At 38.3% G+C, this 26,681-nt stretch overlaps 2 protein-coding genes across 3 annotated transcripts in view; both read left to right on the top strand.

Annotated features, from left to right (window-relative positions):
* The window catches only part of ap3d1 (adaptor related protein complex 3 subunit delta 1), a 29,973-nt gene extending 17,362 nt beyond the window's left edge, over positions 1-12,611 (top strand). Inside the window, exons 22-33 of one of the 2 annotated variants that reach the window (XM_084416885.1) lie at positions 2,138-2,300; positions 2,387-2,518; positions 4,271-4,324; positions 5,003-5,104; positions 5,657-5,821; positions 5,918-5,965; positions 8,423-8,612; positions 8,686-8,774; positions 8,870-8,955; positions 9,936-10,057; positions 10,146-10,225; positions 10,367-12,611. In XM_084416885.1, coding sequence (XP_084273011.1) covers positions 2,138-2,300; positions 2,387-2,518; positions 4,271-4,324; positions 5,003-5,104; positions 5,657-5,821; positions 5,918-5,965; positions 8,423-8,612; positions 8,686-8,774; positions 8,870-8,955; positions 9,936-10,057; positions 10,146-10,225; positions 10,367-10,462 — 1,327 coding nt within the window. In that variant the 3' untranslated portion in view covers positions 10,463-12,611. The remainder of the gene's footprint in view (positions 1-2,137; positions 2,301-2,386; positions 2,519-4,270; positions 4,325-5,002; positions 5,105-5,656; positions 5,822-5,917; positions 5,966-8,422; positions 8,613-8,685; positions 8,775-8,869; positions 8,956-9,935; positions 10,058-10,145; positions 10,226-10,366) is intronic. The other variant, XM_084416886.1, reaches the window with a different exon arrangement.
* A 467-nt stretch (positions 12,612-13,078) lies between these two features.
* Positions 13,079-26,469, top strand: cdc34a (cell division cycle 34 homolog a). Its single transcript, XM_084416146.1, has 5 exons — positions 13,079-13,673; positions 23,707-23,793; positions 24,694-24,791; positions 24,975-25,109; positions 25,241-26,469. The coding sequence occupies exons 1-5, from the start codon at positions 13,488-13,490 to the stop codon at positions 25,464-25,466; spliced, it is 732 nt and encodes a 243-aa protein (XP_084272272.1). The 5' UTR covers positions 13,079-13,487; the 3' UTR covers positions 25,467-26,469.
* Positions 26,470-26,681: the final 212 nt, after the last annotated feature.

Here is a 26,681-nt window from a genome sequence, read left to right as displayed (position 1 = left end):
AATTTTGGTGCATCGCTAGCTACACTTTAAACTCTTATTTCCTTGTTATCCAATTCAGGAATTCTCATTGATTTGTCTCCATTGTTTGGTACAAGACACTCTTAGTCTGAGGACATTAATTCCCACTTAATTTTCAGTATCGATTTCCTTCTAGTTATTTTCAGTTTCACGCTTCTCTCCGCTGTCATTAATTTAAACCACTTTTAGCTGATGCTGATCGATGAGTCCAGAATCTCTGTTCATACAGATGTGAAACGACTCTAGTTGTCTTTTGCATCTGTTGGGTTTTCCGTGTTCTGGTATCAAAGAACTTTCTCCAGTTCTCCTGTTTCCTCTCCACACTCTCACACACACTGCTCTCTCTATCTCTCTCTCCCTCATGCACGCACGCATCTGCCCTCCTGAAAGTCTGCTATCTGGTGCTAGCTCAAGGTGAGTTCTTCCTGTGGTCACATGACCCAACGGAATCCACTGCCCAACTACCAACACCCGTTGCTCCTTTTTTTTTTTCTGGCAATTGCAGTATGTCACTGCTGGAGTGTTAATATTTATTAAGAATGCGTCATGCATGACTGATCAGCTCACCTGCTAGTTGGGTTTTGGCTGTGGTCAAAATGCTATAACTTGTACACTTCCATTTTAAAAGTTTGGGGTCAGTAAGATTTTTTTATTATTGTGGTTTTTCTGCTCACCAAGGCTGCATTTATTTGATTTAAAAAACAGTAATATTGTGAAATATGTTTGCAATTTAAAGTAACTGTTTTCTGTTTGAATGCAATTTATTCCTGTGATGCAAAGCTACTTTTTAAAGCAGCCATTACTGCAGTTTGCAGGGTCACATGACATTTCAAAAATCAGTTTAATTTGCTGCTAAAAAAAAAAACATTTCTTATTTTTATCAATGTTAAAAACCATTGTGCTTCATATTTTTCAGTTCAAAATCAAAAGAACAGCATCTTTACTGACACATATGATCAACTGTATGCATCCTTGCTGAATAAAGTATTAAAAAAAAATATATATATATATATATCTATCTATATATATCTATCTATATATCTATCTATATATCTATCTATCTATCTATCTATCTATCTATCTATCTATCTATCTATCTATCTATCTATCTATCTATCTATCTATCTCTCTCTCTCTCTCTCTCTCTCTCTCTCTCTCTCTCTCTCTCTCTCTCTCTCTCTCTCTCTCTCTCTCTCTCTCTCTCTCTCTCTCTCTTCTCTCTCTCTCTCTCTTCTTCTCTCTTCTCTCTCTCTCTCTCTCTCTCTCTCTCTCTCTCTCAAATTAACCCCAAACTTTTGAACGGTAGTGCAAGTACATGCCATCGTTGACAGCCTTGCCTGGCTTCAATTTTTCTCTTGAAACTTGAGCGCAGGTTTTAAACCTCTCCTGTTTGTAGCTTTATTGTATAGGACAATGAATCCTGCTTTAAAGGCCTCTTTACACCAAATCTGAATCTTGAAAACAAATGCACCACATGATTTTTAATGAAGCAAAGCAAACCCCTTCACAGTCAAAAATATATCAATTCAATTATTTGTCTTTTGTGTTGTTTGGAGGCTAGGTCAGTTTTTGTTTTATTTTCGTTTCGGTTTTGCTTTTTGTTTAGATTTGTTTGTTTTTATGTTTAGTATGTTGTTGTTGTTGTTGTTGTTGTTGTTTTTTTTATGTTTGACCAGTTCAATCAACTAATGAGTTTAAATTTGACCGACTGCAAACACGCAACCTAATTTATTTTGCCTTTGCACACTAAAACCATATTTTGCTCATATTTGTGTAGAAATGTAGAAGTTAAACAAATTAAAATCATTCAGTTCCAGTATTGGTTTTGTTATTGTTTTTCTTTTTTAGTTACATTAGACCAATTCTCAACACTGGTTTTTGTAAAAAAAATGGTGTGGATTGTTTTGGTGCAGCCTAAGTTGTTAGTTGAAGAAATATACTTTTTTGTGGCACTTTGTCACATCAGACTTGTTGCAAAAAGGCCTTTAGACTTTTGAACCGTATATCGAATAAGCTGAAGTCTTTCCCAGCTTCCATGTGACTGTCCCTCTTATCTCTCTCGCTCACTGTCTCCTTTTCTTTCTGTCCATCTAATCTCTTTTTCTCTTATTCTTTCCAGGCCGCTTGCAGACAGCGAGAAGCTTCCCGTGAGGACCCACCGTCCAGAGGTGCTGAAGAGCCCTGCCGAGGACCGAGAGAACGAGAGCATCCCACAGGAGTCCAAGAAGAAGAGCAGTAAGGAGAAGAAAGAGAAGAAGAAAGACAAGGAGAAGGACAGGAAGGTGAGATGTTCTGAGAGCTTAAACGCAGTTGTATAACATTAGTTTCATAAATATTCAGATGATGATGATGATTTTTGATGTTGTAGAGGAGCAAAGAGGAAAAGAAGAAAAAGAAGAAACACAAAGAAGTGGAGGAGGAGCTGATGGAGTCCCAGCCAGAAGAGGTCGTCCAATCAGAGGACACTAAAGAGATGGCAGCCCCGCCCACATCTGCTGAGGTATGATTGTTTTGAATGAATAGTAAAGTTAAGTATTATGATACAAGCTTGTCTTATAACCGCCTCATCACTAACTTTCGGTATTTGCTTTATTTAAACCGCTTTGAAATATTCCATTACTTTGTTGAAACTTAAATTGGGCTGCCACAAGAGTCATCGTTTCTATATCAAGACAAAAAGCATGAAGATACATTTGTTTTAGTGGCCACCTGCAGTCTATACTGCCCTTTAGTTTACTGGACAATTATTTTTTTATTGTTAATTCAATCAAGCATGCTTATTTATATCAACTAAATGTATTTTAGCACAAACGCATGAGAGCATGCAGATATCCTCACCTAAAATGTAGTGATATATTATTCTCTTTACCCATACATGTTATTATTTAACTGTAGTCCAAAGTTAAAAACATTTATTTTATTTTGTTTTGTTTTTTGGTTGAATGTCATATATATATATATATATTTTTTTTTTTTTTTGTAGTTTTTATAATAGAATACCTGTTATAACAATGACATGTCTAATATAACAATAGTCTGTTTACAAATAGTAAAAACAATAATATTAATTCTACTAATAATATTATTATTATTAACATCAACTAGTGGATTAATGGTAAATAAAATAACTTCATAGTAAATTAGCTTAAATGAGTTCAAATACATTGTAAATACAATAAAATATGATTTAATGTGTTTATTAATAAGAAAATATCTGTTTGTATAAATTTTAGTATAGCTTTTAAATTGTAGTTTTGTTCTTGTTTGCGCTTTGGTTTATTTTTATGTTTTTAGTATGTATTTATTTATTTTGTTTGACTGATTCAGATCAGTTACTCATGAGTTTGAGATTAATTTTTAAGTGTTTTGACCGATTAAAAAAAACATTTCCTTTGTTTGTAACACTGGTTGCACTGTATGAATTGTGTTGCCTGCAATGCAATATAAAGACATCATGTCATTTATTGAATTAAAATATTCACTTATTTAAATTAAGGATACACGATATATCGGTCACCATATCGGCATCAGCTGATATATGTTCGTTTTTAATGTTATCGTTATTGGCCCGATAATTAAATTTGGCCGATATATTAAACCGATAAATAATCTATTATTTCCTTCAGCTGAGACACTTCAGATGCTCTCTGTTCGCCATGATGGTTTTGAATTGCTTGAAATAAGATTGGAATCACTCCAGTTAAGTGCAACATGAGCAGTGCAAGTGTGTCATATGAGTGACATAAAATTCGGATTCAGGTTTATCGGTTATCTGCTTTGAAATATAAAGAATTATCGGTATCGGTCAATTTTTATATCGGTTTGTATCTAATTTAAATTGTAGTATAAAGAAACTATTATTAATATTATTAGGTTTCTTTCATGTATATTTTGCAGTATTGACCTTAACAATGAATTGATTGTTCATTTTAGTTCTAATCATGACTATGAATCACTATAAAATTGCTATCAAAAGGGAGGGCAGTGTAAATCAAAAAAATTTCGCCTAAATGAAAACAAATTATGTCTACATTTTGCTTAATACAATTCTAAATTAATTGAATACTAATAATCATAAAAATCTAAATTTGATATGTAAAGTGAACATAAATATTGAAGTGTCCATAACAAACATGGTGATGGAATATATGCTCACTTTGTTTTCTGAGGTTGTCAGAGCGTTTTGTTTGGGGTTCTGTTGGAGTCAAACTGGATTCGACTCATTTTCCCCACCCTGCCTTTTCTGTTGTAGGCCTCGGATCTGGATTTCTGGCTCTCTAGCGCTCCTGTTCCCCCCGCCGCCCAGGTCCGGTCCCTCACGCTCTCTCCTCCCCCTCTGCTCATACCGCTGTCAGTCTGCCGTGTTGTTAATGAGCGTCTGTTTTGTATTTTCCCTCTGGACTCTCTCGTTTCTTGACTTCTCTTTGTCTCTTTTCGCTGCTTTTCACAGGTCTCGCACATTTTTTTTTGTCTGTTTGCATATGCTTGTTTTAGTTAGGGATGCATGTGTGCACGTGTAAATGTGTCTTAATGACTGGTGTGAGAAACTTCTCCTGTATGATCGTGTCTGTATCATCATAAACGGTCAGGATTCTTGACAGTTCTTGCGGTTCCAGTCAAACAGCTCATATCCACAAGTATTTGCCCTATGAATCAAATGAAGGTCACCTGAGACAGAATGGACTTTTTTTTTGTACCTGCACAAACATCATAGTTCGGTACCTCTTAATGCAAACAGAGTGTTGACTTTAAAAGTGAAAAACAAAACCATCACTTTCTCACTGCAGGTTCACCACTTTTTCACCATTTTCTCCCACTGTGACGATCCAACTTCATCAACTCAACTTTCTTTCCCTTCTTAATCATGATATTGTTAATTCTGCATGATTCATAGTTTAGATGATCATTCTTCAGTCTTTGTGGAAGGTTTTTAGTTCATGTTTTTAATGAATGTTAACACATTTTAATGGATGTTTGTTTACAGGAAGTGACGGCACCCTCTTCTACTGCTGCTGTCGACACGAGCTCTGCGGCTGCTGCGGAATCTGAGCCTGATGAGCCTAAAGACACGGAACCAGAGGACACGGTGGGTCTAACGAGCTTCCTCTTGATCACATTCCAGAGGTTTTCAGTTTCATAATGTGACCCCCCCCCCCCCCCCCCCCCCCACACACACACACACACACACACACACACACACACACACTTTCAATTCTTTTGATTCAATGAAAGGTTAGATTTTTGTATGAAAGATCAAAAGAATAAACACATATATACACATGTATACATTGGATGGATGGACTCCCATAATGCATTGTGACTTATGTTTGAAAATTTTGCAATAGACTTGAAATATAATTGTATTTCATATTTAAAATCATTGACTTATTATAATTTGTTTTACGTTGTACTGTGATTGCTGATTTAATTTAGTCATTTGCAATGCTTAATGGGATGAACAGGTCACATGACATGTTCCTTTCTTTCTTTTTTTCCTTGGTTTTCATGTACTTTTAGGTTAGGAATGTCAGTAATGTTGACAAAATCAACAGAAAAACACTTCCACAACCCAGTATGCTCCAAAATTATGCTCTATTGAAACCAGATTAAGCTAACTGTTTATTGGTTTCCTGCTTAGAAATCATCTAAACACAAGAAGAAGAAGCAGAAGAAAGAAAAGGAGGAGAAGGAGAAGAAAAAGAAGAAGCGACACCACCACCATCACCATCATCGCCATCACAGTGACGGCGGCGGGGAGGATTCGGTGCAAAACGGCACCGTGGAGGACGAGGAGCCTCTGCCAGTCAGTATCCATCCAGCCAGCCAATCAGAGAAGGCCTTTAAATGCATTGTTAAATGCACTTCATCTTGTACTTATCCAACCTCCATCTCGTTTCAGCCCATGTCCAACTACTCTCTGCTGGCCGAGAACTCCTACATCAAGATGGTGAGTGTGATTTGGAGATGACTCAATCTATTTGTGTTCCCTGCACCAGCGTGAAGCTCAAGCCGTGATTGAGATCCAACGATCCTGAGACACGACTGTTGTTTTTATCAAAGTTGACTCATTGCTTTAAGTAATTCCGGTCTCTAGTCTATGAATGATATATTGTCCCATGTGTCTCTGCATGCATGTTTAAAGATGAGGAACGATGCTGATCAGGTAACCATAGAAACAGAACTGTGTGATGCAGACTTTAGGCACAATAGACACCGTGTACAAACAAAAGCAGAGGTTAAGAGGGCAGACCATGTCACACCGATGTTTGTGAATTATACATTTAATATATATATAAATTAGTGCTGTCAAATTGATTTAATTGTGTCAAACTTAAAAGTTTGTAAATATATAATTAATGTGTGTGTACACATACATGCATACAGATACGCTCTATTTTGTATGTATATAGATAAAAAAAATTCAAATACATTTTATATACACTGCTCAAAAAAATAAAGGGAACACTTAAACAACACAATGTAACTCCAAGTCAATCACACTTCTGTGAAATTAAACTGTCCACTTAGGAAGCAACACTGATTGACAATCAATTTCACATGCTGTTGTGCGAATGGAATAGACGACCGGTGGAAATTATATGCAATTAGCAAGACACCCCCAATAAAGGAGTGGTTCTGCAGGTGGTGACCACAGACCACTTCTCAGTTCCTATGCTTTCTGGCTGATGTTTTGGTCACTTTTGAATGCTGGCGGTGCTTTCACTCTAGTGGTAGCATGAGACGGAGTCTACAACCCGACACAAGTGGCTCAGGTAGTGCAGCTCATCCAGAATGGCACATCAATGCGAGCTGTGGCAAGAAGGTTTGCTGTGTCTGTCAGCGTAGTGTCCAGAGCATGGAGGCGCTACCAGGAGACAGGCCAGTACATCAGGAGACGTGGAGGAGGCCGTAGGAAGGCAACCATCCAGCAGCAGGACCGCTACTTCCGCCTTTGTGCAAGGAGGAGCAGGAGGAACACTGCCAGAGCCCTGCAAAATGACCTCCAGCAGGCCACAAATGTGCATGTGTCTGCTCAAACGGTCAGAAACAGACTCCATGAGGGTGGTATGAGGGCCCGACGTCCACAGGTGGGGGTTGTGCTTACAGCCCAACACCGTGCAGGACGCTTGGCATTTGCCAGAGAACACCAAGATTGGCAAATTCGCCACTGGCGCCCTGTGCTCTTCACAGATGAAAGCAGGCAGCAGAACGTTGTCCATGGCGTCTCCAGACTCTGTCACGTCTGTCACATGTGCTCAGTGTGAACCGGCTTTCATCTGTGAAGAGCACAGGGCGCCAGTGGCGAATTTGCCAATCTTGGTGTTCTATGGCAAATGCCAAGCGTCCTGCACGGTGTTGGGCTGTAAGCACAACCCCCACCTGTGGACGTCGGGCCCTCATACCACCCTCATGGAGTCTGTTTCTGACCGTTTGAGCAGACACATGCACATTTGTGGCCTGCTGGAGGTCATTTTGCAGGGCTCTGGCAGTGTTCCTCCTGCTCCTCCTTGCACAAAGGCGGAAGTAGCGGTCCTGCTGCTGGATGGTTGCCCTCCTACGGCCTCCTCCACGTCTCCTGATATACTGGCCTGTCTCCTGGTAGCGCCTCCATGCTCTGGACACTACGCTGACAGACACAGCAAACCTTCTTGCCACAGCTCGCATTGATGTGCCATTCTGGATGAGCTGCACTACCTGAGCCACTTGTGTCGGGTTGTAGACTCCATCTCATGCTACCACTAGAGTGAAAGCACCGCCAGCATTCAAAAGTGACCAAAACATCAGCCAGAAAGCATAGGAACTGAGAAGTGGTCTGTGGTCACCACCTGCAGAACCACTCCTTTATTGGGGGTGTCTTGCTAATTGCCTATAACTTCCACCTATTGTCTATCCCATTTGCACAACAGCATGTGAAATTGATTGTCAATCAGTGTTGCTTCCTAAGTGGACAGTTTGATTTCACAGAAGTGCGATTGACTTGGAGTTACATTGTGTTGTTTAAGTGTTCCCTTTATTTTTTTGAGCAGTGTATATAGTTTTATACAGTTATACTATTAGTTTTAATTTATAACAAATATATTTATATAATTGTACAATTAGCATATCCCTCACTGCCTTGTTTTCTTTTGTCAAATGAAATATGGCGTTTACTGTGACTAAAGTCTGTTGAGTGCTGTAAGACTGTGCAATCGCCTTTGAGCTCGGACTTGAAGCATCAGTTATTAAATGTTCCCTTGTTTTAGGTGATGATACCTAAGACATTTAACTCTCTTGATCAGATTTTTGGGCTTGTTTCTTCTGGCCTTATTTAACCTCTGAGATCCAAGTGTTGCGTGTGTTGGCATGATCTGCGTGTTTAGGCCTCTTTATCGTTTCCTACTGATAAATCTTCCCTTTTTTGCAGGTGTACGATATCCAGGGCAACCATCAGGATGAGAGCAAAGTCGTGGTGTCGGTCATCTTTGAGAACAAGTGCGACAGCTTCCTCAAGTCAATGGAGTTCAATGTACTGGATTCCCTCAACTCCAAACTACAGCGACCGGACGGAGCCGGACCTCACGATGGCCTCACCGTCCCCTTCCAACTGCCACCAGGTCAGAAGAGCGACACTCCTAAAAAGTGCCATTGACCAGGCAGATTTTACTCATGCATTTGGTCTTTTTCCAGGGGTTTCAAACGAGGCGCGCTTCGTTTTCTCAGTGCAGAGTATCGTCATGCCTCAGAAACTAAAGGGAACCCTCACCTTTATAGTTAAGGTACTACACACATGAAAACACATACATTTCTATATGGTTCTAGTGTTGTGAGTGTTAGTATTGTTCATGTGTGTATTGATTGTTTTCTGGCGTAGTCTGAAGAATCCTCCACTCACGAGAAACTGGACTTCAAACTGCACTTTACATGCACGTCATACCTGATCACCACTCCCTGCTACAGGTGAGGAACACCTTATCTTAAATACAGCACTATCAATACACATATGGAGTGCTCCGTTTATATATAATACAGTGATACACGCACACACATATATATATATATATATATATATATATATATAAAATAGAGTAGGGGTGTGACGAGACACGAGATTGGGTTCACGAGAACGAGACAAGATTTTTGCACAATATTATAGAAATTCTCAATGACAAATATCTTGACTAGAAACATAGTCTCCATTTTGAAACGTTTGAACTAATAATCTTGTAATGAATGTCTTTTCAGTTTTACTTTGAGTAGAATAAAGTGCATATCAAATGCATTGAACAATGCAACAATATACAAGCACTGTAAAAGGTTTTGCCACAAACTCAACTGACTGGCTTTTCTCCTGTATGATTTCACACGAGTCTCTTCAGACCTTACTGTACACGAATTATGAGCTTCCAGAACTTCTGATTGAGGCTGTGTGTGACCTCATAATTTAACTCATTTCCACAAATTGAACATAGAAATAAAAACAGTTTTTTCTTAGTCTTATTAAGTGAAAACAATAAGTGCAAGTGCAACCATAATCAAAGTACTCTCTCAATATTCAAGTGCAAACCGAGACCAAAACAGAGATCAGAGCCACAACTACACAATCCAGAGATGGGTTTGATATTGGGAGATATCGTATATTTCGTATGTGTTTTTTTCGCATGCGTCATGCGGTGGCTCTGAATTGTCAAAACACCTCTCAAACGGATGCGAAAAACGCAGAAAATCGAACCCAATCCGAATTTTTTTTATGACGGACGAAAGTTTCGGACTCTGTGTGCAAGGACCTTTACTGTACTGGGCTGCGTTTCTCAAAAGCATCGTACGCCTAAGTAGATCGTAGAGTAATTTCCACCAATGGTCTCTACGATCAACTTGGCTCACGATGCTTTTGAGAAACGTGATTTCATGTAGCTTAATGTTTGTCTTGTGTTTGTCAGTGACGCATACGCTAAGCTGCTGGAGTCGGGCGACCTGAAGGGCAGCTCTCTACGGCTAGAGGGGGTCAACATGCCCTTCCACCACCTGCTGGCCAGGATCTGCTTCCACCATCACTTCTCTGGTGCGCTGACTTCACAAAGAAGCCTGTAGTGCGTTTGATAATATGAAAACCCTTCAATCTTTCGTGCTCTTCTTTCCTGTTTTCACAGTTGTGGAGAGGATTGACTCCTGCGCCTCCATGTACAGCAGGTCGATCCAGGGTCACCACGTCTGTTTGCTGGTCAAAACCGTGAGTGCGCCTCAGGGATACAGATCCCAAGGAATCGATTCTGATTTCACCAAACGATTATTTTAGTACTTAAAGATTTTGCTTGATGCATCTGCTCCTTCGTTCATGCTAACCTCTCATTTCTCTCTCTCTCTCCTCCAGTCCGATCAGACCGTCACCATCGACGCCAAGTGCGACGAGCCATCGCTGCTGGGGAATGTGCTGGACGAGATCAAGCAGACCTTCTCGAAATGCTGATTGTGACCCCCTCACGGCCCAGTAACCCCTCTGAACCCCCACACGCTCAGAATCATATACCCCTGCTCTGAGACTCGTGTCCCTCCTCTGAACCTTTGTATTTATTGGAATCGGTCGTTCTCTGTTCTTCTTTTAAGACCGTCTCTTGCCTTTGTTTCCCCTCCTCAACTGTGTCTGACCTCCGACGTGCATCTGAATCTCACTCTCCATCCCGCATCCTTCGTCTCTCTGACGCTCTTTCCATTGTCTTAACGGTCCATGACATTCATCTTGATTGAGAACTGGATTTCTTCGTTGTCGATGCTTGAGTTGTGTGCTTTTTCTTTTTTTTAAAGTGTTTTGCGTTGTGTTGTTTGCCGAGTTTGTTTTCTGTCCTGAACTCCATCAGCGCCTTTCTCTGCATTAAACATCAGCGTGTCTGTTCCCCACCAGGTTCATGTTGCTCTTTTCGAAGGCTAGCAGGACTGGTTTAAGATCCACATCTCCAACTCAAACTGCCTCTGAGCACTAACGTCACTCCGAGCCTCACAAGTGCAGTTGTACGTTTCGTTAGGACTTATAGGTACTTGGTTGCATTCAACCACGATATCATGTGATGGCCCACTACTATTTGAGTCCTAATGTTAAAACTACACTGCTAACTACAATAGCATGTAATTAACAAAACTGCACACTTACAAACCCTTTGCTCAGGATAATGGCGGGTCATAAAAGTGGCGAAATGAACAATTTAATGTCTCTCAAATCCGTGTTCCGGTCTCATCAGGCTGAAATCTCCAAGTTACTTGTTTACCATTTTGATTTGTGCTTCAGTTTGTGAAAAAAACACCAAAAATGCACTTCCTCAATGGAAGTCAATCGCGTACATGCTCGAACAATGGAAGTCTATAGAGCAACTATAACTGTACACTTGCCCCATTGACTTCAATTGTAAGAGCGTGTACGTGAACTTTGTTTTGTTACGAACTGAAGCGCGCTTTGAAATTATTTCCTGATATTGACAGTGTCTCATGTTTCTGGACAGTATTATATCAAAGTCATCCCTTGTTTCTAAAACTTAAGACTATAAGGGAGCCTGAAAACTTAAATGTGCACTTCCTGTCTATCACATCCATCAGATGCCTCTGTGGCTTTGACATCATCCGAACTCATGCTTCTACATGTGTTCTTCAGCTCTTAGAACTGCCGTCTTGTACATTTGCAGATTACAATGAATCACTTTTTTTTTTTATATGCTCTTAAATGCCTTTTTTTTTTTCCCCACACTAATGAACTTGTACTGACTAATTCCGGCACATGCTGTAGGTAATTCCTGTGTTTAACTGTCTGATCCAGCACGCTGTAGCGCTCGGTTGTAAGGACGCAACCAAAATAGCGGTTATCTGCTCACGGGACGTTATCCTGAGGGTACCCTGCAAGTGTTCTCCAATGTAAGCGCAAGTTCACCAACAAGAAGTGACTTGAATAGAACGTTTCTGGGAAAAACAGCAGCTCTCTAGATGTTTCCAGGCCGTGTAAAGACTGAATCATCTGACGTGGATGAAAGCGACTTATTAACACATTAAGTCACATTGAAATGTATAACTTGCATGGGTAGGAATGTAAACTTTTGCCTACTTTTCTGGTTTTGACTAATACATGAACACTTGCATAGAAAATTCCCCCATCATTCCTTGATTGTCGCAGTTATTTTCTAGTTAGTTTTTTTACGTAAAAGTTGGCTTCACCATATTACACCTTTTGATGGTAAAATGTATTTTTATTTGTTATGAGTACATAAACTTCAAAAGATGTCTTGGAATGTTTTTAAAAAAAAATTGCATTTTGCATTAAATTATTATTATATACACATATAGATATATAGATATATATCTCAATCTCAATAAGAGGGGGTTTGGGGGGATTTAGGGGGTCCATATAGATACTTAGCTGTTAAATGTGATTCAAGTGAAGTGGCTCAGCTAATCTAATAAGGTTTTCCCTCTGGCAAGTTATAGTGCAGATATGGCTGGATTTGGCTTTTCATTAAATATACTCTCATTGCTCTTCGTTTGAAGGTACTGTCCAACTCCTTCATATGTATTTTCCGACTGTATGATGTAATATAATGTTTTAAGATGAATAAATGAGCTAAAAGAATGACCAATAATGTGCAAGCTACATTCTTGAGATGTCCACCCGAGAGTTTGAGAAGGATGCTATAGTTTAATGTGTGTATCAATAAATTCATACATGTACACCAAATGTCTGTCTCTGTTTGAACAACTACATTTTTCTTGTTTCTAATCGTGTGTGTGAACGATTATAATTTTTTTCTTAAGTTTTAATATTTAGCATCTGAACAACGTTAGAATACTTATGCATGTAAACATAAGAGCAAATTAGTTTTGCTGTTTGGTCTATGAGATAGATAGATAGATACGTGTTTCATAATTGTTTTGTTATATTTCTAAAAAGGCTGTCTAATGGAAGTTACTTTGTGACAAATTACCTCGTATAGTGTGGGCATTTAAAAAAAATCAACGTGTTTTGTTAATATTTTCCATATTCTATTGATAATGTAGTATTATATTTAAGCGTTGTTAAAATATATTCCTTCCGTTGTGTTTTACTCGTAGGGTTAAGCTACTCAGCATGCCCTCCACTGGTTGCAGGAGGATATTAGGAGGGACGTGGTCTACTGGTGGCACCGTGTCTCGCGTGACGCTGCTGGGGGAGGGAGCGAGACGACTCGAACAAGCTGCCCCGCATTGCATGTTTGTTTACTGGCGGAACGCTTGATTAGTTTAACACGTTTAATATCGACGGCAGGTGCGTTTCGTGGGACTTCAAATGCCCGACGCGAACAGCAAATCCGCTGGGGCTGGTACTCGCTAAGCGAAAATTGTCATCGAGTGATTTATCTCGCGTTTGTTCGCTCGACTTCAGCGTGTGCTGCCACTGACCTAGCGGCGCGTTTGTGAAACGGACGAAGCAAACTTGTTTGCGGGGTTGTTTTGGATGCCTGGTCGTTTGTTTTTGGAATATGGCTCAGCATAGACACCACCATGTTGCGAGTTCCCAAAAGGCTTTAATGCTGGAGCTAAAAAGTCTCCAGGACGAGCCGGTTGAAGGCTTTAAAATAACTTTAGTCGATGAGTCGGACTTGTACAACTGGGAAGTCGCGATTTTTGGACCCCCAAACACGCACTATGAGGGGGGGTATTTTAAGGTGAGTGACGGCTGACTGTCTTATATTTTAATTGATGAGTTTTATACGTAGAGTAATTGTTTTTCATGATGTATAAATGTCATTTTTGAGGGTCAGTGACTCTGTTTTATTACCATTGTTTATGACATCTGATGTAAACGTTGTGTTTCTTTGCCCAATTAAATTCTTTTTTAAAGAAGTGACGTTATGTGTTTCCAAACCTGTTTGACTTACTTTCTTCCTTGGAACACAAAATGAAATATGTGACTGAGGCTGTCATTGTTATTCTGCCTATGTGTCCTTTTGTGTTCCGCGGAAGAAAGGCCGATTTTGAACGACATGTGGATGATAATAGAATTTTCATTTTTCGCTGTACTGTCACTTTAAAACAGCGGTTCGGCGTTTCTACTGTTCTAAACGCCAACGTTCCACTCGTCCAACATTTGCTCTTGTTCCCATAGTGTTACTTTTTACACACAGCTCTCGTCTAGAACATTGACTGAACGTTGTAAAGTTCTCTCAATGTGATTTACTTGGTTAAAGTTCAAAGTATAGGCTTATTTCAAAGATAATAAACCACAACAATCTTTTTCCAGGGCCAACCTATCACCCTAAATGACACAATCTATTGCTTCATTTTTTGGAGCTGTATCACTTAGTGTTGTTCTACATGTTGAACGTTTTCTGTCAACAGGAAAACATCCGTCATATTTATTGCTTCATCTGTCGATAGTTTTCATGACTCATGTGAGTTCATAAATGTAGTCAAATTATTTACAAAAATAATCCAAGGCATTAACCTGAAATACTGTAACATATTAGATAGATATAGGCTACTCTGTAATGTAACCTATGTTAAATACCTTGTGCTGTGTCCAAGCAAAGTCACTCTGGCAGACTACAACAATGGTGGAGTTATATTTAGCCTGGCTTCATAGCTATGCCTGTGTCGTTGGCTTGCATGCTGGCCAACCATCCTCCACACACACACACACACACATGCCATCAGCAAGTGGCCACCGACCGGCTGGGCACATTGGCTACAACCTGGTTTGAACCAGAAACCAATGTATTATGCCAGTTCAGTCTCCTTTTCATGTTGTCTGAACTTTAGAGACGATTCATAGCTGTGATGTGAACATGTTCAGTCAAAGTCTTTGGTTCAGTCCTGTTGTTGTCCTGCATTGATGTGGAAAACGGTGTGTGTTTCTGTTTGTTGTTGTGGAGGAAGGAAGCAGGTCAGCCATGGGACCCCTCTCAGAGTCTCTTCCAACAGGAAGAGATGAGAAACCATGACTTCCTGCACACTACTACCCCATCAGAAACAGACTGGTTTCCCTTCTGCATTTGTTTTTCTCTGTTGAAATGGACCTTTTATTCTGTTTTTTGGCATTTATTGTTCACAACAAAACTATATATGTACGTATATGGAAATCTGAAAACCAATGTCCATGTTGTGGGGCCTAATTTCACTTGTAGCATTTATACAGGAAGAATTGTAGCTTTTATCTTTTGTTTTATATAATACTTTATATAGACAAAATGGTATAAAATTGAATTATCTTCACTTCTTTTCAGCCATAATGTGAGAATTATATCGGCTTGTTACAGAAGTTCAGGAGAAATGTGAAAATCTACCTATCACTCTCAGTTGTTCAATCTATTTCTTTGTCTGTCTGTCTCTGTTGCTCTATGTATCTGTCTATCTTGCCTCTCTATCTATCTGTTGTTCTGTCTGTAATCTGTCTATCTGTCTGTCTGTTAATTTATCTGTCTATTTATGTCTGTCTGTTGTTCTATCTATTTCTCTCTGTCTGTCTATTTATCTGTCTGTTGTTCTATCTATCTGTATGTCTATTTGTCTGTCGTTCTATCTATCTGTCGCTCTGTCGTTCTATCTGTTTATCTGTCTATTTGTCTGTCTTTCTATCTATATCCCTGTCTGTCTATCTATCTTTGTCTGTCGTTCTATCTATCTGTCGCTCTGTCGTTCTATCTGTTTATCTGTCTATTTGTCTGTCTTTCTATCTATATCCCTGTCTGTCGTTCTATCTTTGTCTATTTATCTTTGTCTGTCGTTTTATCTATCTGTCGTTCTATCTGTTTATCTGTCTATTTGTCTGTCTTTCTATCTATATCCCTGTCTGTCGTTTTATCTTTGTCTATTTATCTTTGTCTGTCGTTCTATTTATCTTTTTATCTTTTTGTCTATCTGTCTATTTATCTGTCTATCTACCTGTTGTTCAATTTATCTTTGTCTATCTGTCTGTTGGTCTGTCGTTCTATCTATTTCTCATGTCTGTGTCTCAGCGACAACAGACACAAATGTAAAATAAATAGTTGTTTAAAACTAATTCTCAGTCAAGTTTTTCATTATTTTAACAAACTTGACGTATTACCATTGAATTTACCGTCACGGGTGTGTATTTTTGTAGTCAATTTACAGTGGCTACGAACACTGCTCATCCTTTCAGAATTGAATCGGAACAATCCGTTAAAAAGTTTAGGCTATATAAAACCTTTTTTGAGTTTCTGACAAAAATGTAATGTTAATCGGAAGATGAATCATTCCTGTAATATAAAATGACTCATATCGCGTTCGTCAGATTTTGGTCATGCCGTCCACCCCTAACGTCACTCTGTTTCTGTCTTCAATTTTCCAGCTAAGAGAGATTTGGCACAGTCATTAAGTTCTCATGAGTGGGATCCCTTTAAGCAGGCTTCAAGTTCTTACACGTGGCGCTTAGCTGACAGGTAGCAGGGTTGGCTCCTGAGCCCCAGTGAAGCATGCACACGCCCAGGCCCTTTGGCAGGTGTTGTGAGCTGGGCTTGACTCGAGTCATGTTACCCGTTCACGGAGTGTCACAGAAATGAGACGCTGATGCTCTAACTGTGCCTGTTCTGGCTTCATTTTGTGCCTGGAAGGTGTTTGGAGTGAGTCAGCCCATAATAACAACTCAGTTTAACTCTTTCAAGATGTGTGCTGAATGGTCAGATCAGATTTGACTTAGTTTTACTCATGCTTACTTCAATAGTGAATGAAGGTTTTTGTACACTTCATATAATGTGTTCTAGGGTCATTCCATGTCAAATCAACCAAATTTCGGACACTTCCCCAGCTCAAATTTTAGATTTTGTTAATATTTTTTTTCTGTAGAAAGACAAACATAAGTAGCCTAAGGGTGAAAGACAAAATATCAAATGTAATTGGTGTATATTTACTGAGTAATGCACTATTTTGTAGAGGGAGGTCAAAATGTAAATCTTCACCTGAGATTTGGAGCCAAATTACAGGGGGGTAAAATGACTTAAAGGTATAGTGGAGGATCTTTCTGAATTTGAGAAGACCCACCCTCTCCACTTTTTGAATAAGTTTGATTGATTCACCAGAATGATTGACAATTAGGAGGACCAATAGTATAGGTGATCCACCCGGAAGTAAAATACCTTTAAGATTGCAGCATCTTTATTCAATCCTTTTTTTTTTTTTTTTAACACTGATTGGCAAGTCTATTAGTCAAATCTGTTGAATTTAGCAATCTTTGTTGCATTATAATCCAGCGGTTTGACAGTTCAAAAATGGCTAAAGCTAAGTTTGCATGCCTGTAACTGAAGAAGTATCAAAGATACCATAATATCCTTTTATTTTCTGGTACTTAATAAACTTTACTTTTGGTGTTTTCATTTCAAAGGCCCTTGATGGTTCAATCCCAGAGATATGGAGGTCTTAATGCGGCTCCATGAGTAAACTGGTCAATTTTAGCGTTTAATTTGACCACCATTTTCAGTGCCTCACTTTTCATACAGTTGATGCTTTATTCTTTTAAAGAGAAGTATCTTAAGAAAAAAGTTGAAACTAGAAATGTATCTATCAACACCATTGCATAAACACACCTGTCTGGGTGCCATGAACATTGTTTTTCCAAAGTGGGCATGCCTGTAACTCTAAAAGTATTCAAGATATCTTAATATCTTTTATAGATTCTAATTCGGAATAAACTTTTCTTTTGGAACCTTCACTTTTAAGGCCCTATATAGTTCAGTCCCATAGATATGGGGATCTCAATGCAGCTTCATGTTAAATCTGTTTTAAATTTACCCATTTAAAAACCAAATGTGGTTCCCTTTGCACACAACTGATACTTACTGCATTTTTAAAGGGAAATGTCTGAAGAATAAATAATGTTGAAGCTAGAAATGTATTTTGTTTCCCTCTATCAAAATAATTATATAGAACACATACCTCTCTGAGGCATAAATACCTCTCAAAAGAGTATTTATAAGAATCTGTTTGAATCAGTTTCAGGGATATTTGGAACAAGGGATTAGTTCATTTTAACAGCTTCTGAAGCATCCAAGAGTTTAAATATGCAGTGTCATTAACTACACGTTGCATTGACATCCCAATTTCTCTCGGATCAAACCACATAGGGCCTTAAAAATGAAGATTCCAAAAGAAAAGTTTATTCCAAATTAGAATCTATAAGGATATTAAGATATCTTTAATAAGTTTAGTTACAGGCACGCCAGCTGTGGGGAAAAAAATATTTCTGGCACTCATACAGGTATATTCTATGTAATTGTTTATGGAAAAAAACAAGATACATTTCCAGTTTCAACATAATTTGTTGTTCAGATATTCCTCTTTAAAAGGACAAAGTATCAGCCGTGATAAAAGGTGGGCGAAAATGACTTTTATAGAGATGCCAGCATCATTTTTTTTTTTTTTTTTTTTTTTTTTTTTTTCACACATAGATGGTTAGGTGTATTAGTAAATTCTTTGGTAACACTTTATTTGGATGGTCCTTTTTGAACATTAATGAAAGTTAGTTGACATGTAGATGCAAAGTTACTTAGTCAACAGAGTATTAGTAGACTGTCTTGCTTAATATCTGCTAACACTTTATTATGATGATCCTTTACTGACTAAGTAACTTTGCAACTGTATGTTAACTTATTCTAACCCTAACCCTACCAGTCTACTGACACTCTAATGAGAGTTAGTAGACATGTAGGTGCAAAGTTACATGGTCAACAGAATGTGTTAAAGGGACCATCAAAATAAAGTGAAACCAATCCTTGTTGCAATAGTGACATTTCAGAAATAGGAAAAAGCACCTCACGTTTTCCCCCAAAAGCTTGCAAGCCTGTAACTCAAGAAGTATTAAAGATATCATCTCCTTTATCTAATATCTTAGATTTGGGTAATAACAAACTTTATTTTGATATCTTCACTTTCAAGGCTCTATATGGTTCAGTCCCAGAGATATGGGGATGTTGTGGCTCCATGAGTAAATTGTACACCTTTTCAGTGGTCGAAAGCCAAATGTGGGTCACTTTGCATACAGCTGATGCTTTTTTCTGTTAAACAGGAATGTCTGAGGAACAAATAATGTTACAACTAGAACTAGCATTAAATATGTTTCTGAATATCGAACTGTGTAAAGTTCCTGAGGAAAAAAACGACGGAAAATGTGAGACGTGAAGCTAGAAATTATTTTTAAAACCACATTTGGTTCAAATGCTAAAATGTTTCCATCTGAACGGTCAGGTTGGATTGGACTTGTTTTTTAGTTTTTGCTCATTCTTACCTAAATCAATGAAGGTTTTTGTACTAATCATATAGCTGTGGGAATTAAAAGAACAACTTACTACCTATGACCTAACACTTTTCCCTCAAGGACACCATTTTCCCGTCCGCTCTAATGTTTCAGTTGGGATGGAGGGAGTGAGTTTATGCAACGGAAAATGAGGAAGAGTGATAGAGGTGTAGGAGAACAGGACTTTTTTTTTTTTTTTTTTTTCAAGGAGAGCAGCAGTGACCTGGTTTATTTCCTCTACCAGCTCAATATCCGTGGGATTCTCGTTTACTCAAATAGGATTGTAGGAGAGAGATTTATATTTAGGTAGCTCTAAGACAGGGATTTTTCTAGCAAAAACTTATTTTTAATTCCAAGATGCCCATAATGTCATTTGCATTTCACTTCAACCAAATATACGGATATGAGTGTATTGCAGAATGAGTTTCTCATGTAAACCAAATGCTGTATATGGCTCGTTCACAAAGTTTAACATCTGTTGAGTCAACCGTTCCAAAAACAATGAGCTGTGACACATCATATGACTCTCATCTTGCCAGTAGATACCAAGCATTAAGGAATCATAATGCAAACGACCACTTCCTCTTCATCGTATTTAGAATTTGGGAGATAAATTTAGAGGTGTAAGATATCCGTTTACACCTGGTATTAAGAAGCGTTTCCGTTGATCGGATCACAAGTGGACGACGCTAAATACAGGTGTAAACGGGGTCTAAAATGTTTTGAGCTTGTCCACTTTCAACCACCTCCAGAGGTAGTCGAAAACGCATTCGACCAGATTGCTTTCGTAGTCTGAAAAATGTGATCGAATGTGTTCAAACAGCCACAAAAGGCTGTCTATTCTCCGCCTGATGCTTAAACATTATGGTAAGCGAACTAGCCAGACAGGATCTCAACTTTGTCGGCTGAAGATCCAAGTTTGATTTGAAAAACGAAAAACGTGCCAAGCACAAAGATTTGAAAAAACCCCATACAGTAACATTTGCCCGCCCGTAGACCCTCCCCTTGAAGAAATCAGGACAGAAGGGATTGAAAGTGGACAAAAGAGATGGATTAAAACACCAGGTGTAAACGGGATTGTGTCTCCCTCGTCTACTTGTGATCCGATCGACCAAAACACATATTAATACCAGGGTCTCAAATGCATTGCGTTTTTTATTGTTGTGGTTGGGAGATTTTGCATAGAAATGATTTAACCCTCTGATGGTCCTCTGTCATTTCTGACCGAATAATTTTCTGTTTTGAAATTTTAAAAATCACAGCTTCATCGGAAGGCTATGAAACTTGGTGACTTTTCTGGGATTAGGTATGTGAATACAAAAAAAAATTGAGGTCATGATCCGAGCATGCTAAGTGGTCGTAAAAAAAATAGTCACACTCGTGGTCTTCGGTCAAAAATGACCGACCCATAGGAAATGAAGGGGAAATTTACAAAAACACAAAAATTCTCTGAATTTTTGTCTGTACAATCTACAAATCGGACACGATTCTAAAAAAAAGTACACCGCAGTAAAGGGGTGACACTCTACAACATCAAGAGTGCAAAAAATTCACACCCACCCACACACACACACATACAAACACACGTTTATACACATACACACCAATAAATTCAGATTACAAAAATCTGTTTTTAATTTTTAAAAATCACAGCTTCATCAGAATGTTACGAAACTTGGTGACTTTTCTGGCATTAGGTATGTGAACACACAAAAAAATTGAGTTCATGATCCGAGCATGCTAAGTGGTCGTAAAAAAATTAGTTATGATTTTGGTCTTCGGTCAAAATTACCCCCGAATGGGAAATTGACAAAAACACAAAAATTCTCTAAAAATCAGCCACGATGCAGAAAAAAAATGCTCAGCAATGAAGGGGTGAAGCTCTAAAACATCAAGAGTGAAAAACATAACATAATTAATCATTATAATTAATATATGTATATATAATTAATATAATAATTATTAAAATTATTAAAATAATAATTAAGAAAATGTTATAAACCTTGGCAAAAAGTATTATTTGAGAATTTCTAAAAAAATACATTCAATCCACATCTTAAAAGTAAGTAATTTGGTCCAAAAACAACTAGAATTCACAAACATCTCCATTTAGAGCTATACAGGCATCTAGTGGTAAACCCATGCAATAACATGTTTTATTTAATTTTATGATTAATAAATTGATGAATTTTTTTTTATTTTATTTTTTTTCTGAAAGCCTAGTCTCTATTTTACCCGAAAATACTGCATAGAATTTTTTTTTTTTTTTCAAAAAAACAAAAACAAAAAAAAAAACATTATTTTAAATGGCAAAAAATGGACTATAAATATTGCATAAATATTAATAAGTTCAATCAAATTGTCTCAAAATTCTAAATTAAAAAGAATAAATATTATAGAACAAAAATAAATTGCATTGGATTTTACTGGGATGGAGGAAGTTTCATTTTTAGGTGTCCGGTCATTTATGACCGGGAAGGCCCCCAGTGTGACTGCTAAACGAAGACCATCAGAGGGTTAATATGGTTAACTGCGGTTACTGCAGACACAGTTCACGATAATTTTTAAACGTGTCAAAAAGATTTGTCGCTCTTTGCTTGAATTTGTGTGTTCTTCTGACCTCATGTTTTTAAATGCTTAAAGTTGCACAACTTCTTGATATTGGACTTCTTATGGCAGAGTGTCTTTGTACACCCCCTTTTTATCTACGTGATACATCTTAATCCAACAAATTACAAAAGCTGACTTAATCGTATTTCAACAACTAATTAAAAAACAGTTAAATTTATGGAAAAGTTTGAAAGATTTCCCTTGTAGGCCAAAAATTGGCAGTCTTTAGTCAGCTAGTGTGACGTTCACTGATGCCTTTGCAATAAATCTCAGCCTCTGACAAACTTCTGGCAGCATCAGAAAGTTTGTCGCGCAGTTGTTCACTGAGCTTTGAACCTGTTGATTGGTACATCTCATTCTTAGTTATGATGTATATCATACAGTCTTATAGACTGCTGGTGTTGCACAAGCAATGATCGTAAAAATCATACACAGCCTATTTATACAGGGGCTTCAAGTATTGGCTAGTACGCAAAAATCTGTAGTTTTGTACATCCCTGTGCCTTAAGTTTAAGTCCTCTCGTCTAGTTGTTAGATAATGTAGCTAAAGAGAGACACTGCTGTCACGAGCTCTTGTGTGTCGGTTCATGTGCAGCGGCGACTCCTGTAAGCTGCCTCTGGCGAAACGTAATACCGTTACCTTCTTACACGGATCCCTACTTGAGGTTTAATACGCTTGCTTGCTTGAAAGTTGCCCTGCGCTACTCCGGTTTCAGGAATCGAGTATCACTTGATACATACAGGTGGCACTGTGTGTGTGTGTGTGTTTGGTTGCTGGCTCTCCCAACCCCCAGTCTCCCCTCCGAGAGCTGGCCCTTTGAAGCACACACCAGCTGACCGTGCCAAATCAGCAAATGTGTGTGTGTGTGTGTGTGTGTGTGTGTGTGTGTGTGTGTATGCGTGGGGGTTGCGGAGTGGTCCGTATGCATGTGTGCCCACCACCCTCTGTATTGTAAGGCACCAGGCTCAGCTTTCTACAGATTGTGAAGGATCTGTGTGTATAAAGGGTTTGTTTATGCTCGGATATACATGAATATGCATGTCACTGATCCAGTGTGTAATCGTATCACTGAATTTAAAATGTGAACAAGTTTAGACCTCGGCGAACCTATAAAATGGTGCCTCCAACCCCACGGTTGTAAACGATAGTCCATGAACTGGTGTTTAATTGATTTTCCCTTTTCATAAAGCTCTTAGGTTTCTTCTAGGTAAGAAGTTCACAATCTAGTATCATGAACCCCTGGTGGATCCACAAGTTGTTTTTAAGATTGCTGCTCTACCTGTGAAAAGTGTACTTGTAGATGGTACATGCTTGTCTTGGTAATTCTGCCTGCTAACACCCACATGAAGCTTATAGTAGTGCTCACGCTTTTAACTGATAGTATTTATACATGTTTGAGGATGTGTAATTCTACAGCGCAATGAAATGCTTGGAGTCTTCTGTCGAAATTTGGGACGGATTATCAGCCTGCACCACAAATCAGTGTATATGCTGTTGGCTGCATTGCAGATGGTAGCTTAACTTGTAACAGGCTTTCAGCTAAATCAGATATTCTCAAATGGGAAACGTATCAAAGGGTAGTGCTTGATTTTTGAAAGGGATGTGTGGTCTGGAGCATGAGAGATTTGTGTAATTTGCCCAAGCAGTTTTTACCACTCAGCCATTGAATAGATCATTAAATGTGTCATGGAGGTGTATTTCGCTGTTAAATGACAAAGCTATACAGTACCCGTAGAGATTGGGTGTTGGTGTTATATTGCTCTATTGAGTGAGCTCATCACGTATTGTTGAAAGACAATGTGCTATTACATCCGTTCCCTAATAAATGTGTTATTTCTTTCAGGCACGCATCAAATTCCCCATTGACTACCCGTACTCGCCTCCTGCCTTCAGATTCCTCACCAAGATGTGGCATCCCAACATCTATGAGGTTATACTCAAACCCAATCAAACTACAGCCTGATCAGTGTTGGCTTTCATTAAAACTTATGAATTCAATTCAATACACAAACATGTAATACTTATTATGAATTTTACCTTTGTATTTAAAAGTAAATTAATGTAGGAATTTACCTAATTTGACCATCCTAATTGCTTTTGCATCAGACCTTTTTTTTTTTTTTTTTTTTTTTTTTTTTTACGGAACTGAGTGTGATAAAATAAATGCACTGTTTATACAGAAGCCCACACTGAAAATCTGGTATTTTAAGTCTATATATCTTTTTTTTATTTTTTTTATTTATTTATTTATTTATTTTAAATAAAGTTGAAAACAAACTATTTCTAGGTCACTAATCAAATCAAGTTTTTTTTATATGGCACTATAAAAATTGGTTCAAAGCTTTTCAATAAAAATCTGTTAATAATAATAATAATAATCTTGAACTCTTGAATACTCTTGAACTTTTGACTTTTGTAAAAAAAAAAAATATATATATATATATATATATATATATATATATATATATATATATATATATATATATAATTTTTTTTATTTTTTTTATTAACTCTTTCCCTTCCCTGCCATTGACAGAAAAAAAAAAGAATGGATTAAAGCTAGAATTAAACATTTGTTTATTTTAAAGCAGAGGCTCTGTTCTTTCTTTTAAAATATTGTATCCTCAGATATTCATACAAATAAATATTCTGGGGGCCATGAAATTGTGAAAATGATCAAAAACGCTGGTGGCTGGCAACTTTTTTTTTTTTTTTTTATTTAAACCTCTGGTAGGGAAAGAGTTAACAAACAAAAAAAATCAATAGATTGTGCACAATTAGGTATTAAACGCATTGACAGCCCCTTTAACATTACTTGACATTATTTCAGAATGGCGACGTATGCATCTCCATCCTGCACCCGCCAGTGGACGATCCCCAGAGTGGAGAACTGCCATCAGAGAGGTGGAACCCAACACAGAATGTGAGGTACAACATCCTCCTTAATCTAAAGCCTGTCTGAATGTTACAGCAGGATATTTGACAGTTTCCCTTGTGATGTTTACACAATTCCTCTTCCTCTCAGTTCACCTCAACAGTTTGAGATTAATAATTAAGCCAAATGGTCGTAATTGGTTTCGTTTAATCAGATGATATCTACTTCCCTTTCAGAACGATCTTATTGAGCGTTATCTCGCTGTTGAATGAACCCAACACCTTCTCGCCAGCCAACGTGGACGCCTCTGTCATGTACCGCAAATGGAGGGACAGTAAGGGGAAAGACCGCGAATATGCAGAGATCATCAGGTTAAAAAAAAACCTTTCACTCATTTGCAGTCATGCTTAGACATATTTGCATATTTACATGCATGATGTACATAATTTGTGTTGTATTTTGAGGGTTGCACTCAACTGCATGTTTTGGTCCTGGTTCACAGGAAGCAGGTTTTAGCCACCAAAGCCGAAGCAGAACGGGACGGGGTCAAAGTGCCCACCACACTGGCGGAATACTGCATCCGTACCCGCGCCCCACCCGCCGACGAGGGCACCACCTTATTCTACGATGACTACTACGATGATGAGGATTTAGACGACGACGACGATGATGAGGAAGGTGAGGGCTGTCGCTATGACGAAGACGACTCTGGGACGGAGGACTCTTGACGACCCGAGCTTTCCGAACTCTTCACTTCTGGTTTCCGTTTGGTTTTAAATCAAGGAAAAGGAATAATTTTCTGTTTGAAGATCCTGAGCTCCCTAACGTCACAAAGGGCAAGAGGTTATTGATCCCGATGAACTGTTTTTGTACTTCTGTTCGAACGGCAACTGACAGTTGCAGTCAACTCCAAACCCAGACGCTTTGAGGGTTTGTTTTTTATTTCTTACATTTTGTTTTGTCTGGTTTTTTGGGGGGCAGGTTTGGTTCAACCAATCAGTGCGAAACAGTCCAGCTCATGTTTATTTGGTCCTTGATAAACAACTAACTTGCCTTTCAAAGGCACCTGATCTCAGGTTTTCCATTTCTGTGAGTTAACAGTATTGGCGTCTTGAGTGGGGAGGGGGGAAAGTAGCTAATACATATTCTCAGGGCTACTTCTCTTTCTTACACCACAATGCATTATATTGTGCTTCTGTAGCCAAGGACTGAACAAGCTTCTCCGATAAATGTTCTCCAGAAGAGGATTTCGGCAAGGCGTTTGATAAATTGATGCATCGCATACAGTTCACACCATTCTAAGCTTGGTTTCCTTTTGGGACTTCAATATGTGTCATTTTACCCACAAACAAACCTGTCTTTATGTGTGTTTTGTTTTCGATTTTATGGGGGTTGCGAGGTAGTTTGAATCTTTTGAGTTTGATTCTGCGCTATATTTAGCTACTCTTTGACATTTGAGGGTATTTTAGTTTTGTTATTCTGTATATCCTTATTCATTTTAAAGCTTTGTGGTGACTTGATTTGGAACCTAAAATCCTCCTCAGGAAAACATTGGTGTGTTTGTGGCTCACCTTTTGACCCCAACAGACTCTCCAAACCCGCTCAGCTGATTTATATGCACAAAGGGGTATTTTAGGCCACTTTCCCTTCTTGTTTGTACTTTTTCTTTTTTTTTCTTTTTGGTATGCTTTGTAAATCTATTTAAAGTCTGAATAAAGGTCTTTATTAGAATTGCTGTATTTCAATTGTTGATGAATAAACAAATAATAAAATCCAATTATATAATGAATAGTAAATTATCTTTCTACACTGCAATATGTAATTTTTTTTTTTATAAAAATGAAATTAAAGCAACTGTAGATGGTGCCACTGTGCCAACTGGTACCAATTGTGCCACTAGAGGGCAGCAGTGGGCTTCTTATTGTAATTCCATTACATTTGTC

Source organism: Rutilus rutilus (assembly GCF_951802725.1).
Source record: "Rutilus rutilus genome assembly, chromosome: 8".
Lineage (NCBI taxonomy): Eukaryota > Metazoa > Chordata > Actinopteri > Cypriniformes > Leuciscidae > Rutilus > Rutilus rutilus.
This window is presented reverse-complemented; position numbering and strand designations above follow the sequence as displayed.